We start from the raw sequence: 17,718 nt of genomic DNA, 5'->3' as shown, positions 1-17,718 counted from the left end.
TATGTAGGGGAACCACAAGGACACTTATCAAAATTGTGTGTGGGTGTACAAGTGGTACATGCCACCTAAGATGGTCTATGTATCACTACTCATTGTCCCTATCCATGTATATTCATCATTTGTTATATAAAATACAAGTTTTTAACAAGTTTGATTTGTTTTTCCTATTGAATACAATTTTCTACAACATTGAAATTTAACTTTGTTTCACATGATTTGTTTTAGAAGTGACAATTTTCTTGAATTAAAATTCCTATCCTTTTAGTATATGGTTTTGTCATTCTGGTGAAAAACTCTTGGATTAATTATTTAATTAATTTATTTATCGATTGATAATTATCAATTATTGGAAATTATTCTCAATAAAAAATATGATGTATTATATTAAACATTAATTAATTGATGAATATGTGTTGGACTTTGTTTGGAATGAATTGTGGTCAGTTAGACCATTTTTAAGTTAAATGAGAGGTATATGCTCTCATTCGTGTAACTACTTATATGTTATTCTAAAATATGATTAAATATAAGGTGAAAATCTAACTTATACAATTAAATTCGGACGACAATTAAGATAGTTTGTTTATCATATTGTTATCTCGCTATGTGTCATCGTTATCCTAAACATGCACAATTTTTTAATCTATTGTTTATGTTTATGATGCAAATATGTTATAATTTGTATCTATGATTATTGGTTAAGTATTAAGCTCCAACATTCTAGAAAACATTGCGTGTAATTTTTACTCTTTATTTTATTGATTTTTTTCCACGATTTTATTTCTTTTACTGATTAACGATTTAAATGGAATACATGTTCTTTTTTTTACGGATAAAAGGACAACATGATACTATTTCATTTTTCCTTAAATTAAAATCGAATACACACAAAAACTAAAATGTTCCGTAAAAACTAAAATATATGAATAACAAGTACCATTCAACTCATCCTTTAAAACCTTAAAAAAAAAAAAAAAAAACTCATCCTTTAAAAAAAAAAAGTAGCATTCAACTCATGTCAATTATTTTACTCTCTCTCAATAATCCATATTACTCCATCAATTTTTTTTTGACAAACACTCCATCAAAATTATTAATCATTAGTTTATATGTTAATTGCATTCAATCCTTATAAGTCAGTCCATTAATCAATTTACTCTGGTTGAAAACTGCTCTTTGTTGGCTCATTGGTGAAAGAATGAGTTGCAGCCTGCTACCTTAACTCTCATATCAACTTCACATTCTATTTTCATCTCACCAAACCCAACTTCACATTCTATTTGCTTTTCAATATGAAAAAAAATATATATATCACACCAAATTAAACTACAGCTGCCCTAGACAAAGGACATATTTATTATCCAGATAACTGTGATGCCCATGTGAATGCATGCTAGTTGTTACGCACACACCAACTGATGACGATAGCTATAAATCTTTTAACAGTGCAAAGGGATTGGTTGTGTTTAATATTAAGTTTTTTCATCTATATAATTTTTGATCAAATATCAATCTATCATCCATTTTGTATGCCATCCAATAACTTGTGAGTGCAATGGAGAAATTATTAATTTTTTTCACAAGAAAAATATAGATATTTATTTTTCTTGTCCCTATTATACCACAATAGTCAATGAAAGATGAATTCGTTGGTATGAGCCCACTAATCAGCAAGATTGTGAGCTCAGCCTAAGAGCTTTTTCATAGTGTGCTTCTTAAACCCAATCTACGAGCTTTCTCATAAGCGTAGATGCAACCTACAGTACAATAAAAATCAAGATCACCAAACACATGATAACATATAACAAAGGGTTGAGTATCTCAATTGTTTTGAGCGAAAGAATAAAGTGTCGTAAGTTTTGTGTTTAAGCCCAAATAAAGGAAAAAAAATCAATCTAACAACTAATTATAACACTATGTCATTAAAAAAAAGGAATTCTGCTCTTCCCCCATCATAAAACACTCGCGTCCAACATGATTTTCAAATATACCTCTGTATGAGTTAAGTCACGCAGCGTGACTTAATTCACGCACCTTACAAGTTTTGCAGGACTTAAGTCACGAACCACTGAGCCTCTGCGCGAGTTAACGCACGCAAGTTGGTCGGTGGTCAAAACTGAAGAACAAACGTTTTTGGACGGTGGTCAATGCTTTTTATTGATTTTTACATTTATTTTTTTAAATTTTTCTCACGTTTTTGGACCTCATTAAGTGCTATGCTAACTTAAACCACCTACAAGTACCCTTACAAACTTCCTCTTTTTCTCACATTATCTCATTCCACTCACTCCCCCTCTTTCTCTTCTTATTTTTTGCTTCTATAGTCTCTAGGCTCTTTATACCCCTTTAGATAAATAGCAGTGGCTTTTTGGGAAAGTAGTGGTCCGTCGGGTTGAGAAAAAGACATAATCTCTTGAGGTAAAATTAGATTTGCATCCTTTTACTCCCAAGATCTTTTTACCGTAGGAGACATGGTGTTTTTTTTTTTTTTTTACAAAATGAATATGAACCATTAGATAAGGATTAACCAACATTTAGATTAAAATGTTTACTATACACCTCCAACATCCAATTACTTTCTTTTATTCTAAATTACTCTTCTCTTTCCTCTCTTCCATCAGATCTTTTATTCAGACCAGATCCATCTTCTTAAGTATGTTTCACTCAGTTTTATCAATTTATTATTGTTGTTATTATTATGTTTCACTCTTCTTTGTGTTCTTTGTTTTCAATCTGGTTTAAAACCCAAATGCACACTGTCATAAAAACTAAGAAACACGTAATTCACAACCCCAAGAGAGATTCAACAAGACCCCAAAATCAAGCCTTATGCACTTTGATGAAATTATATATGGTATCGTCAAAATGTCGAAAATTGAAATTGAAAGTCTTTTCTTACTGTAAATTAAAATTGAAGATAGCATAATTTGGAATTTTTATAATCATAAATTTAAATTCAATGATTGAAAGGAATAGAAAGGAAACATAGAGGAAAAAACATTCGTAAATAACTGCAATGGCAAAGAGATGGTGGAGATCTGCAATGAAGAAAGATGGATGTATGAAGAAGAGGAAAGAGAATAGGAAAAATGACGGTAAAATAAAAAGTATTGGGTGTTGTTGGTGTATAATAAGAATCATATGATTTTACAATTTAATGGTTAAAATTTGTTTTATTATTTATACCAAAAAAAATATTTGTTTTGTTCACTCACTCACGGTAGGAGACCTATCAAGGTCTCCCACCTTAGACTGAGCCTGTAAATTGACCAAAAACATCCCAACAGTAGTTAACTACCGTTAACTTATAACTAAAAAGCCGACAACTTATAACTAAAAAGCCGACAACTTATATTAGAGATTGAGTGACTTTGAGGCCAATATTGATGACTTTTTATCTATTTATCTCGTGATCAATAGTCCTTTTCCATCAAATTAATTTACTTTAGCATAATGTTGATGAAATGTCCTTGGCATTAAAAAGTTTTGTAATTATTTTTCAAATAAAAGTAAAAATTTATATTTTTAAGACAAATTTTTTATTAATGAATTTGTTTAACCGGTTAACAAAACCTTTTATTAAGGAAATGTTAAAGAATACTCATAGATATTGGTTAAGAGGATAAATATAAAAATATTGCATTGAAAAATGGTAAAAAGTGATTTAAATTTTTGAAAGTTAAAACATGGGTTTTTCTATCGCAAATTTGCACATATTATATTAGGCCTCACAAAATTAGTTAAAACTAAAAAAAAAAACTAAGAGAATAACATTCGACTGAAATGATCGACAAAGTACAATTTCATGAATATTTTTGTCAATTTTTAATTTTAGTGACAGCCAGAGCACACCCTAAAATTTGAAGACTATAAAAGTTTCACTTGAAAACCCTCAACATTATCTAAACATGAGAAAATGGAGTTTCCGTCGTTAAGTGTACACTCATCATACATTCTATTATTCATATTGAGCCCTCAAAATTCAAAAGAAAAAAAATCTAGGAAATAGAAAGATATAAAATGCTTAAAAGAAAATTGGACAGATCATCATAAAGACATAAATGAAAGATAAACAAAATAAGACAGAATATCTAATGGTGGTACTTTTGTCCCCTTAAAATTGTCCATGACCTACAAATCAAAATTGAAGAGTGTGTTAGCCATTTAAATAAATAAAATAAAATACAGTTTTTTTTTTTTGAGGAAAAAATAAAATACAGTTGACACCTAGAATTTGTATAATGATAATATTTTCTTTTGAGAAACTAAAACTCCACGGTTCTGAAAAGGCTGGAAAATTAATTGTGTTCTAATCTTTCTTGTAAACCAAAATTAAGCTTTTTAAAAAGTGGCATTCAATTGTCCCCACAAAAGTCTTTTTTTCACTCGGTATCATATGAAGCAAGCAAGCAGAGCAGGCCAATAGTATGGTCCAGGTCAAAGTTATACTACTATGTTGCTATCATGATGCTGCATTAGGAGACTAAGAAATTAAAGAAGAAAACAGAATGCTATAGGAGATGTTACCTGTAAAGCTGTTCTACAAGCACAAGTAATGCTATTTGATGATTTAAGACCATTGAAGATAACTTGATTGATAAGTTAGCACGTTCTCTTATTTTTCTTCCATGACCATAGGGTCCACCGATACAGAAAGATATACGTGAAGCACCCTATAAGAGAGCATAAATCAATAAAATTTATTTTCATTTAACAGAAAGCATTATTCAAAACAAAACTGGGGTATTCGCACACCATCCGAGAGAAGACATAAATATAGAAGCATAAAACGACTTAAGCAAGAAAACAATGTGAACAATAAAAATGATTGCTGAACACCCAGGTATGGTTTTACAAAGTTCAATCTAGATTGATATTTGATGCGGGTTAGGGTTTCCCATGTTAGTGATTTCCTATGTAGATTTAATAATGGATTTGGATGATTAATATATTACTTTTTTGGGTTGGTTGTAATGTAACTTTGCTTGGTTCTTAGTAGGCCAAGTGAAGTTGGCGAGATTAAATTATGCACGCACCATGGAAGTTTGTTTGTTGGTCAAGCAACCCATATATATATGCAAGGGATATGTCAGGAAGAAACCAACTAGGGGTAGTACGAGATTGTGCATATGGTATATGAAAAGTATATGGTATATGCCTTCTAGATGTTATATAAGCAACATGGTAAGGCAATTGAAAAATGAGTGAGGTATACTGGTATGTTGATGTATGCAAAATATGTATAAGGTTTTCAGATATTAAATGTCTGTTTGGAGAATCTTATAAATACCCATGTTTGATTAATAATGAAGGGCAAATTCAGAAGGGTGACACCGAGACTGAAAAAGTTCTCATAGAAAAAAAGAAGAGGTGTTTGATCTTGATGGCTTGGAAGGAAGCTGAGAGGGAAAATTACGAGATCACAAGATAAAATGCTCCAAGTCAGGGTAAGCATGGAATTGGAGGACAGAACCCTAATAGTGAGGGTTGTACTGAAGAGGTATAAACGGATGAATCTGACAGCTCGGATGATTAAGTTACCCCCACAGCACAATCATAATCAAACGTGATGCAGGTAATAAAGGTAGGAGGCCTGTTCACATATGTCTATCTACATCTCCATAGTTCTATCTGCAAATCTTTGTTTACCCTCATCAACGACACATCTTTCTAAACCTGGTTGCTCTCCAACTCAGCGGCATTGCTGTCGTCAAGAGGTAGGTCGCACAACAAAGGAGGTAGCAGAGAAAGTGGATCGGAAAACCCGCTTCCTTGGAGGGGAAGAGATCCAAAATGAACCCAAGAAGCTTCTATTGTTTGACTCTTGAATGTGCATTGCTACAATTTGACGACCAGATTGTTTGCCAGCTGCAGGTAATCACCAGCTTGCAGGGAAGGGCTGCTTCATATTGGCAATTACTAAGGTGTGTTTCAGAAGAAATTATTTAGGAGAGCATACATCCAATAAATCTGTCTCACCATTTCACAAAATTGTGTCCTCTCCCGATGAAATCCACAGTGACCAAGTTTAGGTGGGGAAGAAGAAGAAAATCTGAAAGGGATTTGGAGTTGGTACGAGTTAAAACCTTTGGTATGTTTTTCAGAGTTAGTTACAGTAAACATGAAACATCAGCATCATTTCTATTAGTGTGGAAAAATATAATGGTACATGGTGGATCAAACCTATATAACGAACCATGGAAGAGATCATTTACAATATCTACTTACAGTATTTCCTGCATCAGCCACCAACTCTGCCATTTGCTCAGATCGTAAATCCTGCCCGCGCTCATCCAACATCACAACCTAAAATACAGTTATGTGACAGACAAAGACAAAACTTAGTTAAGAAAAAAGAAAAGACCAATTCATGGCAATAAGACAAAGACCTATAAACTGGTAACTCTTCTGCTATATCTTGAAAGTATCAGTTGGTAGTAAAATGGATTTCAACTTTCAAGCAAGGACTTAAAGTGGACACAATAGCAGTGAGTTATACAACAATCTTTGCAAAATGAAACTATGTCAACCATAGTAGTTGCAGTTAAAACATTATAAGACATAGTATCAATAAGGAGCACAAAATTATTTGTTAGTGTAATCTAAATTCATGCATGTACAAGACTATACCCAATCATCAGACCTTATAAGATTCATCACTGCCATGTCTTCGTCATCAACCTGAGCCCTATGGTCACTGCAACACAAAAAATACAATCCACCGTTTCAATTAGACAATTGAAAAAGCAATTCTTCGTGTGCATGTTTACGTTTATTCGTCTGTAACAAGGTCAAGTGAAATTTTAACATGACAAAATCCATTTAAGTGACATGAAAGCACGGGCGGTTACCAAGTTGGAGAGATTATTAGCTGGCCAACATGTATTATTATTATTACATGAATATTGTCCTCAATAACTAAAATTTATATATCCATCTCAGAGCGCATAAAAGGTTGCAACATACATAAATAAATCGACAATGCAAGTTTGAAGCAGGTGAAACAAAATTGAGAAAGTGAATTCACCGTGCATTTCTAGGATTTGACCGAATTTGAACATCCTCAACACTGCAATAGTATTTGATCTTTTCAATATACTCGTCAACCATGAGTTGTAGTCCAGGTGATCGCTTTTTTCCCACGGATAATATACGTATAGGAAGTGCTCTCTACAAAAACCCAAATAAAAAAAATAAAAAAATACATACCTGTTAAATTAATATTTGAGTTTTTTGAAGAGAAAAATGATAAGCTATAAGCTAGTTGAATTAGTTTATTAAAAAAGCCAAACACAATAAGCTAGCTTAAAGTAAAATTAGTGAAAGGATAATTGAATTGTTAGTTACTAACCACTGATTGAGGTGCAAACTTGGAATTGGAACTCGCTGAAAAGATATTGGAGAAGAAGGTTTTAGTGAAGGAGTTTGGAAAATGAAATAGAGAGTGTTGAAATGAAACAAACTTACCTTGAATGTGAACAAGATTGGTACCGGTTAAATTTAAACCGGCACTAAGCTGAAATGCACTGCCCATTTCGAACACAACCACTGGTCGGAGTGAGGAGTGAATTGAAAAGATTTTATATATTTTAGAAATAACTAGTGATAATTTATCGAACCAATTGATAGTTTATTCTTAAAACTTATACAAAAAAATTGAATAGTCTCATGAAGTATGCAGGAGTGAAGATTTCAACTTCAGACACTTTTTTTTTTTTTTTTTTTTGACAAGTTGATTATGTGACAAAAAATATATAAATTTAAGAAGTTAGAAACAAAGTCAAAATAATGGATTGATTGATCCAAGTGATAGGCGACTTAGACATGTGGTCATGGGTTCGATTCTTGACTCTTGTGTATGGAAAAAAATCATTTGAAAAAGAAGAATCCGCCTTATGTGTTGCACAGGATCCCCGATAGAAATTAGTCGCTGTTATGCGATTGGTGACTGAAGTTATATGTGTAAGATGATTGGAGAAAATAGAAATAATCGTTTTTTTGTTACCATGATAATATTGACTTCTTTTTTTTACTTTTTTTTTTTTTACCAATATCATGGTAACCATTTTCTTCCTTAGTTTTTGCTTAGTTCTTATGAACTAAGAAAAAACATATTTAACCTTAATTTTATGAACTTCGTATGTTTCACTTAGTTTTTGCTTACCCATTTTCTAACAATTTCTAAGTTTGACAGTGTCGACGGATTTATGAATGGCACTTGTTTTAGTAGTTTACATCTATTTCTTTATTGTTTGTTAGTTGAGGTGCTCTATATTGGTCAATTCATTGCCCATTGTTGAAGTGATTTGCAGAGCTCATACATGTAGAACAACATTATTTTGGGAGACATGCATTCATATTCTGGTATATATGGTTTGGATGTGCAGGAATTTCTTTATTGTTTAGTTGCTATAATAGAGTGAGTGCTAGTTTAATTTTTACACATTTTTGCATCTTGAAGTTCATTTATACTTTGTTATGGAATTTAGCTCATTTTCATCGCATCTAATGCACGTTTGTTTGGATGTCGGCTGGTGTTGCATTCGTTGTTATTTTCAGCACACCTAACCATGATGAGACACAAGTGATTTACTTGGTTCAGCAAACTATCTATCAATCTCATGGTGGTTACCACAATCGTGGCACTCAGCACTGCGACGGATAATCAACCATGGCAAGTAAAATAGTATTTTGAGTTTCAATTTGTAAAAAGCTTAAATATAAATCAGTCACCTTATGCCGGTTACCCAAGCATTGTTTCAATGAAAATTTCTGATTACTTGAAATAAAAGAAAACACAGCATACAAAAATAAAAAGAGCATACCTCGCATTCCCTAAATTAAATAATCTTGTCAGATTTTTTTTGTCTGAACAACAAGTTGATTACACATTTACACCACTTTGTAACTATAATATAGCACCCTACTAGTGCATTTTGAGACAAACTCTGCAGCCAAGGGGTAATGATGTCTTGGAAAGTTTTTTTCTTTTTAAGTTCTAACAAATATACACTCACAAAATCATATTATACATGAATTTGTGCCAAGTTACAAACTTGCCAGAATTTTCCTGAAAGGAATTTGAATTCGAATCCAAATTCATATTCTTCGAAAAACAAACAGCGAACCTCTGGATCCCAATCCTAACCTGATTTTTTCATCTACATAAGTGATTCGGAGTTTAACTTCACTCTGACCTCCATATTGTCCTTTCCATGATCCTAACTTCAATTCAGGCGCTTCAAATACAACTTGAATCCATTCAGTATCTAGAGCTTTGAGTGTTCCTGTTTCACATTTTCATACAACAAGTAAGCACAGAAGTTTGGTAGTGAAAAAATAAAACTGAATCACAGACAAGATACCCTTTTTTATTGCTTTTCTATGGATATAGAAAGAACTTAAGCACGAACAAGAACAAGTTAGTCTCTAAAATAAAATAAAATAAAAAAACATCCTTCAATTTGTAAAATGTTTGTCATTTTAGTCCCTTCTGTTAGCTAACATTTCAACTTAGTCCCTATAATTAAATACTTAAAATCAAATATGATTGTCAAATTACTCCTCCAATTTGTTAGTTAAGACTCAAAATGCTATCCAAAGAGGTTTCACTTGATATTAGTATTAGAGACATAGTTTGTTATTAGTAGTTACTAACCCCTTGACGTAACCATAACATTGTCATTACATACTATTAATAAACCGTTTACTAACTAACCATATCGCTAACCAACATGTTGTTGGGAGAGTTGACAACATGACTCTCCCCTAGGAAAAGAACCCGAGTTTGACTGCTAGAGTCGTCCTTTTGGGAGGTAGCCCAACCCTGATAAAAAGCCAGAAATCCAGCTAATGACTCGATGATCAGTCCCACGGCGGGTCCAGAGGGAGTAAGCCGTGGGGATACCATCGGACGCCTAATGGGGGTCAAAGATACGAATTACGGTGGGTTGCCATCATACATATTTGAAATGATTAAAAGACGTATATACCTTTTAGAGAAACCTCTCCATCCAAAAAGCCTAAAGCAGTAAACGCGATTTTGTTTCTCACAACATCAGGAGCTTCAACAACCTGAACCATTTCCTTTGTTTTAAAAAAAACTCTGCCCAATGCACTCCGGTACCCGCCTCCAGGTGATGTTGGCTGTGAACAGTACACCACATCCCACTCTGGAAAGCAATTTTGTCAGTATGTTGAACAAGGAGGAAAGAAAATATTTCAAAATCATTTATGATGTGTTATTTTCACAAGCTCCCCAAGATAATTTATAAAACAGTATTGCAATTTGTCACAAAATTATTGCTCATGAACATCACAAAGCCAAAAACCACCGATTACTAGGCCAAGTAAACTATAAAATGTGGCATTTGTGAGTTTCCAGATAACAGTGCTTAATGACATTTAGCATTTTTCTTTATAAAAACAGTTGATACATCATACAGAGCATGTGTGGAGTTTCCCTAATGTCCTTTTTAATTGTAAAGAAATTACTTATAAATGCTTCAAATAAGCGTTTCTTAAGCTGTTTACCCAAGCACTAGACTATGGATAAACATAGCACATTGTTTTCAACTTGGTTACACTTTGTTGTTAATTGTTATTCACTTGTTCATTGCCAAATTCTTGAAAAATGCCAACAAATAAAAGGTAACATTTTATAATTCTTAATTATGAATATAAATTTGAAAAACACAGTTAACAAATCAAAAGCACCATGCGATTTATTTTGGTCTATTTAGATTGGCTTATTTGAGCTTATCTACTAGCATAAGTACATGCGAGACTATTTGCGAGAGCTTACGGAAACAACTTATGACATGTCCATAAAATATTTTTAGTTTATTTTCATAAGCTCTCCAGAATTGCTTATAAAAACCGCTAATAGCTTAAACGAAAAAAGTTTATTTGATTTTATCTTTCGTTATAGAAGTAGTTTATACATAAACACTTATATGATATGTACTTATACTACAAGCACTTTATTAAATATGCAGATAGGCTGGTAGGGGTTTTAACTTTTAACACAATCTCAAGGTTAAGCAGCACAAATAAATGCATAATGTGGATTCACCTCCAAATATTAAAGGGCATTTCACCGGCTCTTTCACACAATACTTTTGCAATTCCTGAACTACTTCAGCCACCTCTTTGTGTTCTTCCTTTTGAAGTAAAACTCCTCCATCTGTTTGCACCACCTGATTAAAAGTTAAAATTCAATTTTCAGTAAGGAAATAAAGATTTAAAAGTACAGTATATGTAAATTAAATATTAAATGTAATGAAATGGAAGGAAGTAGTGTAATTCATAACTATCTTAGTTCTGAAAGAATAGAATAGCAATCATGATTCATAAGTCTTACTATAAAGTCTGGTACTAGATATCACAACTTTACATGAAAATTCGTATCGTAACTCCAATTACAGTCTACTCTTGTGCTCTTGTTCAAATATTTTTAGCAGCATCCATAACTGAGTACTACCGTATAGTATATTAGCAATTACATTGTGAAATTTTCAAATACTAATCTACAAGTGCAGCTTAGAAATTCCATTTTATTTCATGGTTCCTCAATTATTTTTCTAAAATGTCAGAAATAAAGAAAGTGAACGATCAACTCACTCCATAGTCATTGTCCTTTGTGTTGTAGTGCAGGGGTTAGCACTGTTGGGACATGAGTGTGGGTGCGTGGGTTTGAATCCACTACGCCTCCTTCCCCCTCCCCGTTTGATTGTGCATCAGTTGACCATTAAGTCAGCAGTAACAACCAAGTTTTTTTCCCACTAAGTGGGGTCAACTACAGTGATCAATTTACGCCAAAATGTTCTATCACAAACCACATTTCGGTCCAACTCGTTAATTTCTAAATCTTTCCTAATAGTTTCTCTTATAGGTCTTCATCTACCTCTAGTGATCTAATTATCCTCCATCTGATCAGCTCTCATTACTAGAATCTATAGGTCTTCTCTCTACATGCTCAAACCATCTGAGCCTATTTTCCACCATCTTTTCTACTATAGGTGCTACCCCAACTCTCTCTCAAATATTGTCATTCATTTCTAATCCTATCACATCTAGTCTTATCAGACATTCAACACAACATCTTCATCTCTGCTATGCTTATTTTATTCTCGTGTTGGTTTTTCACCGCCCAACGCTCTATCCCATACAATATCGTTGGTCTTACTGCTGTCCGGCAAAATTGACCCTTTGACTTGAGCAGTATTTTGTATCACCAAAAACACCCGAGGCATCACACCAATAGTAATCCTAGAGTATGTTTTTTATCAATTACATTAGTTCCCACTTCACCTATTTTGATGATTAATTTAATTTATATCTTTATCAGAAAACACATCATCAAAGACTTTAAAATATACTGTAATTTTTTTTTTGTCAAGTATCCTAGTGGCTAAAATTCTTTTTTTTTTCAAGGAGAATGAGTGGAGTGTTCGGGGTTCGAACCCCGGCCCCTGCATATAATAATGCATGTCTAGCTAAGCTCACGGGGACTATACTGTAATTGGGTGTTTTGTTGATCAGCTATTATCACGGCGTTGAACATTAATACAAGGACTTAGCCTCTCTTTAGTCAACTTTTACATTAAAAAAAAATCAAGACATCTCAACCATTACTAATATTTTAAGACATTAATCAAATACTAAGTGTTGATTATCAATGGTTGACATTGAAGTCAGATTAAACATCACATGATGACAGCATTAAAATTCAGATAAATACATAGTTTAATTAAGCATTTATTAAATAAGTGATTACCATAATATAAAAAAAAAAATGTAGCATGTTCAAGGTATGCTACATGTAAATAAAAAGAGAAGAATAATCATCCGTGTGTATAAAATTCTTACAAAACTAAATAAACATTATTTGAATATTTAGTAAAGTAAACAAAATAATAAATAAGAAAAAAAATATACGTAGTAGAGTACCTTTGAAAGAAGAGAAGCTACAAGATCATTAGGACCTGTTCGGACATCAGTGTTAGAAATAGAAACGGAAGCAGAAACGCATAAGCTGTTTTTACGGCGAGGGAAACGGATGTTAAATGATTTAGATGTTGGAAAGTTATTATTGTTATGGCTTCTGATTTCGAATGAAGATGGTACTAAGCGAAACGCAGAAGCAGAAGTTGTTGCAGCCATGACGGTATACTGAGCTGCGCTAAACCTCACAAACAGTGAACAAGTTCTTTCTATATTTGACTAATCGTTTATTGGTTATATGGTGCCACGTCGGATGAGAATCGAGTTTATTGGGTTTTTGTGATGCCACGTCTGCGTAAAGTCTTCTTTGCCTTATCTTCTCGGAGTGTAAGCATGTTTGGTTAGTGTTGTTTTGAGCTTGAACTTAAATTGTTTGGGTTTTAGTATTTTCACTCAAATGCATTTTTTTTTTACAATCTTACTTATTCGAAGTTTTCATTATCATTTAATGAAGTATAATTGATATGTTCGGTGAGAGCGGATGAGAGGCAACGGTGGTGGAAGTTGCTCCGGTGAGGTAATGGCAGTTTTCGGTACGGCCGCGACGAATCTATACGGTGGAACGAAAGGTGTCTACATACACGTTATCACTCCAACGCTCAAGTCAATAATGGATCTGAGAAAGAATGTGTAAGAAGTGTTGTGAAAAGTGAGAAATATCTTGTGGGTGGAGCAAGTTCACCCTTATATAGGTGTGCCTCGAGTCTAACCGTCTCCGTGAAATGCGGCTTGTTATTAGGGCAGTTATAGGACACGTGTAGCATGATCCTCGCACGAGCGCGCGCTTCTATGTGATGCGGTGCACTCGAGTTGCGTGTTCCCTTGAGTGCAAAGTCTTTAAGGCGACATAAGTAATGCCACGTGTCAACGTGTGATTGGTCTTCTGACCGGTTCAGAACAATAATAATTTTCATCAAAGAACCAATTAGGGTATACAATAAACTTGACATTTGATCCGCTACAAAATTCATCAAATTCATTTATCACACACTAAAGTGATTTGATTCTGCATGATGCGAGTGAGCTAATTTGAATTATTAAAAAAAAAAAGAGTTTTTGATAGACTTAAGAAAACAAATTACCATTAAAATTACAACATTTCCTTTAATTTTTTTTTGCAAAACTACCCACATTTATTTTTCTAACACTTTTTTTTTGTTAATACTCAATTTGATCACTATTATAAATAAAATTTCATTTTTTTAGATACATTAAATAATTAATGTATCTAATTTCATTAATTTTTCAATGTATTTAAAAGGTGAAGTTTTTTTTTTGTCCTTAAAATAAAATTTTGTTCATAATAACGACCAAAGGGAGTAACATTTTTTTCTTTTTTGTTTAAAGAATAATTACACGCTTTTATATATTTTAAAAAAATTACACGTTGTTACTTCATTATCTTTTTCAACTCAGTCATTAAAAAGTAGTGTTGGAAAGTTAAAATTCATAGATGAGATGATTGTTTGTCGAGTGTAATTCTTTCTATAAATACTATTATTTTCAGGCAAATTCTATGGTACACTCGATGAATTTTGGTGTATCGGTACATCAAGTCGTAAAATTAATAATAAATCAGTTGTTTTTTTGAAGAAAAATAATTATTTTCTATCATTGACAATTAAATTTTATTTACCAAAAGCTTCGACGAAATAAAATTTAATTTTTAAGAATTTTTATTACTCATAACAATTAATATTGATTATTTTTTATGATAAAATGTAATTTTTTTAATATAATCCACATAAACAATGAAATGATGGTTTTTCTTATGAAATAATGTTTTCTAAAATATAAATATTGACAAATACCTTTTTATTTCATTAAAGTGTTCGTTAATTTATAAATTTTGTGCAACAAGAATACCGGTACACTCAAAATTGTGGGTGTACCATAGAAGTTCCCTTATTTTCAAGGCAATAGATTGTATATTTTTTTTTTAAAAAAAAACAAACTCTTTGCAACACTTTCTCTAACACAACTTCTACCTAACATATTTCCACTTCCACCCCTATAATTAATAAAGAATAACTTAAACATCTTAATCCTTCTTTCAAAAAAAAAAACTTAAACATCTTAATCCCGTTCTTAATCAAAGAGGGGATAATAAGGGGCGTTACATCAACCGTGTGATCTGAGAACAATTGAATGATGCTAATCGGATATTTTGTTCTTTTAGTGTTGTGATATCTTTGGTTATTTTGGTATAATGATATATGGCCCCTTTTTTTTGGCTGTGTATAAATTAACTCATGATGATGTAATGACTTTCTTATGGTACTTGTTGCCACATTTTCCATAATATGTTATGTACTTGAACCATTTACTCTATAATGTTTGGTACATTATCATTCTACCGGTGAACCATTTACTATATCCAGGTCATACAGACTGAATTGATATTAAGTTTGGTAATGCATGGAGTGAATTGATAATAAGTTTAATTATTCAGAGAATAACGTGATATATTCTGCACACAAAAGAATGCTTTACATTCTATATATGGTACATGTCAACCTAAGGACTGTCTTGATATCAATAACATTTAGGACTAAATTATTAATTGCGATGATACTAATGTTTTAAGAATCGAATCGGAGATCAAACCAGAGAAGACTTTAGATCATGGTTCAATCGATTGAATCAGACGATTCAGTCCTGTTTATATTAACTTTCATGAATCATGATTGGTTCATGTTAACTTTGATGATACGAAATTTGATTCCAACGATAAAAATCGATCAAAACAATAACATGAAAGTTAACATAGAAGGACACTTCAACATTGTTTAACGGTTAAACTTGACAAAATGATTTATTTGATATAAGTTAGAAAGTTAAAGGGCTATTTAACTATTTAAAAAAATATGAGGATCAATTTGATTGACGGTACAAATTGAAGGATCAATAGGTTAGTTTACTCGAAAATCTATTCCCATAAAGAGGTTTAAAAACATTATTTTTTCAACGATGTCTGTAAAACTAATATTTCTCTTAGAAATCAATGTGGTTTTCCAACGCTTTGTAAAATGACATTTTTTTTTTATTATTACAAAGGAAAGGGAGGCAGCAAGAAAACAAAATGGAAAAAAAAGCCTAACAGAAGCTAATTATTCCCTAAGGAAGAAAGTTCCATTAGCATCGCTTCTAATAAGATTTAGCAGTCCATACGGGGGAGAAACGTAAATAAGGAGGTCAACATCCGAAGAAGCTCCAAACTTTGCCAAAAAATCAGCACATTGATTCCCTTCTCCGAGAGTGTGACAAACAGTGATATTACTCTGATGAAGAAGCTATTTTATATCTCGTATAAGAACAACATAGACATGTTGATTTCAATTTTTACAAAACGGGTGATTCATGTTGATTTCACTCACAAATAAATGTAAAAAAAAAGTTACTAGTACTCACATTCCCGTTATTAAACTCATTTCAATTTGACAAAGAGACATGTTATTTGAACAATTATTATTTAGACAACAAAAAAGCATACAAAAAAAATGTAGGTGTTGACACAAAAATCAAAATAATAGAGATAAGAAAATAAAAATAAGAAAATGCTACTAGTGCCCGCTAGTTAACGAGATTAATATATAAATTATGCATTATAAATTGGTGAAAAAGTGGAATGTTTAAATTTATAAAAGTAAAAAAGGTGTTGTTTTTAATAAAATTTTTCTATTTTTAACATCCTTAGTCATTGCCCTTAGGGCATTGGTTAGCAAAACCCATAAAAATATCATATGAATACGAGTCTTGCTAACAAATGTAGTAGGGACATTGTTTAAAATATCCATAAAAAAGAAAAATTTGTCTCGAAAATACAAGTCAAATACATGTAAAAGTTATAAATACACTATTTCAAATAAAAGTCAAAGAAATGTTAACCAGTGCCCTCAGGACATTAGTTAATGACCTTAAATAATAACTTTTTATGAAAAATTGTGTATTAAAATGCATTGGAAATTGAAAATTTTGACATTTTTAAAAAATAATTATTTAATTTAAAATATTTAAAAAGTGTCTCAGATATACTCGTTAACGAAACCCTAAAGTTGATATTTTTACATGCTTAACCATGCCCTAAAAACATATGTTAGCATTTGTGTAAGAACATAAGAGAGTTTTTTTTTTTTTTTTTTTTAAGAAGAACATAAGAGAGTTGTCACTCAATAATCGTATAAATATCACACGTTGAGGAAACTTCTATTTAGATGTTTTTTTTTTTTCGAAAATTGTTGTTGACACATTTCATAAGGTTGAGAAACACGAGTAAAATATGTTTTTGCCCCTCGACAGCTGCTTAGGAATTCAAAAATCGCCTGCAGTTAACTGTCGAGAAAAACCTCGGTAGTTAACTGCCGAGGAAAACATTTATGCAGACAGTGGGTTCTGCATAATTGTTAAGCACTTTCAAGCCATTTTTCGGCCAGTTTTTACCTGTAATTTAATCAGAGCATTTCCAAAGGCAATATAACTTATACAACATTTAAATTTAGTCATAAACAAGTAAAATACAATATCTTTTACAATTGTCCATAATTAAATCAAACGGACATTTGGTTCAAAATACACAAAAGTTTGAAATTCATCAAATCGTTACATAGTATCCATGCATAAACAACACATTACAACTCATTACACATCATTAAATTAAATCATTACTTACATTCAACGCAATTGCATATGGAACGAACATACATATATAATATA

General features: G+C 32.0%; 2 protein-coding genes across 2 annotated transcripts; both read right to left on the bottom strand.

Moving 5' to 3' along the window:
• Positions 1 to 3,808: 3,808 nt before the first annotated feature.
• LOC25481888 (putative RNA methyltransferase At5g10620) lies at positions 3,809 to 7,693 on the bottom strand. The gene is made up of 7 exons (XM_024774516.2): positions 7,468 to 7,693; positions 7,352 to 7,386; positions 7,028 to 7,170; positions 6,631 to 6,697; positions 6,229 to 6,306; positions 4,528 to 4,673; positions 3,809 to 4,131 (listed from the first exon to the last, which is right to left on the bottom strand). Exons 1-7 carry the CDS (start codon positions 7,532 to 7,534, stop codon positions 4,092 to 4,094), a joined length of 576 nt encoding a protein of 191 aa, XP_024630284.1. The 5' UTR covers positions 7,535 to 7,693; the 3' UTR covers positions 3,809 to 4,091.
• A 1,114-nt stretch (positions 7,694 to 8,807) lies between these two features.
• Positions 8,808 to 13,216, bottom strand: LOC25481886 (probable plastid-lipid-associated protein 8, chloroplastic). The gene is made up of 4 exons (XM_013610288.3): positions 12,952 to 13,216; positions 11,075 to 11,198; positions 9,993 to 10,172; positions 8,808 to 9,287 (listed from the first exon to the last, which is right to left on the bottom strand). The coding sequence occupies exons 1-4, from the start codon at positions 13,162 to 13,164 to the stop codon at positions 9,100 to 9,102; spliced, it is 705 nt and encodes a 234-aa protein (XP_013465742.1). The 5' UTR covers positions 13,165 to 13,216; the 3' UTR covers positions 8,808 to 9,099.
• Positions 13,217 to 17,718: the final 4,502 nt, after the last annotated feature.

Source organism: Medicago truncatula, chromosome 1 (assembly GCF_003473485.1).
Source record: "Medicago truncatula cultivar Jemalong A17 chromosome 1, MtrunA17r5.0-ANR, whole genome shotgun sequence".
NCBI classification, from domain to species: domain Eukaryota; kingdom Viridiplantae; phylum Streptophyta; class Magnoliopsida; order Fabales; family Fabaceae; genus Medicago; species Medicago truncatula.
The sequence above is the reverse complement of the archived record's forward strand: the minus strand, read 5'-3'. Positions and strand labels throughout refer to the sequence as shown.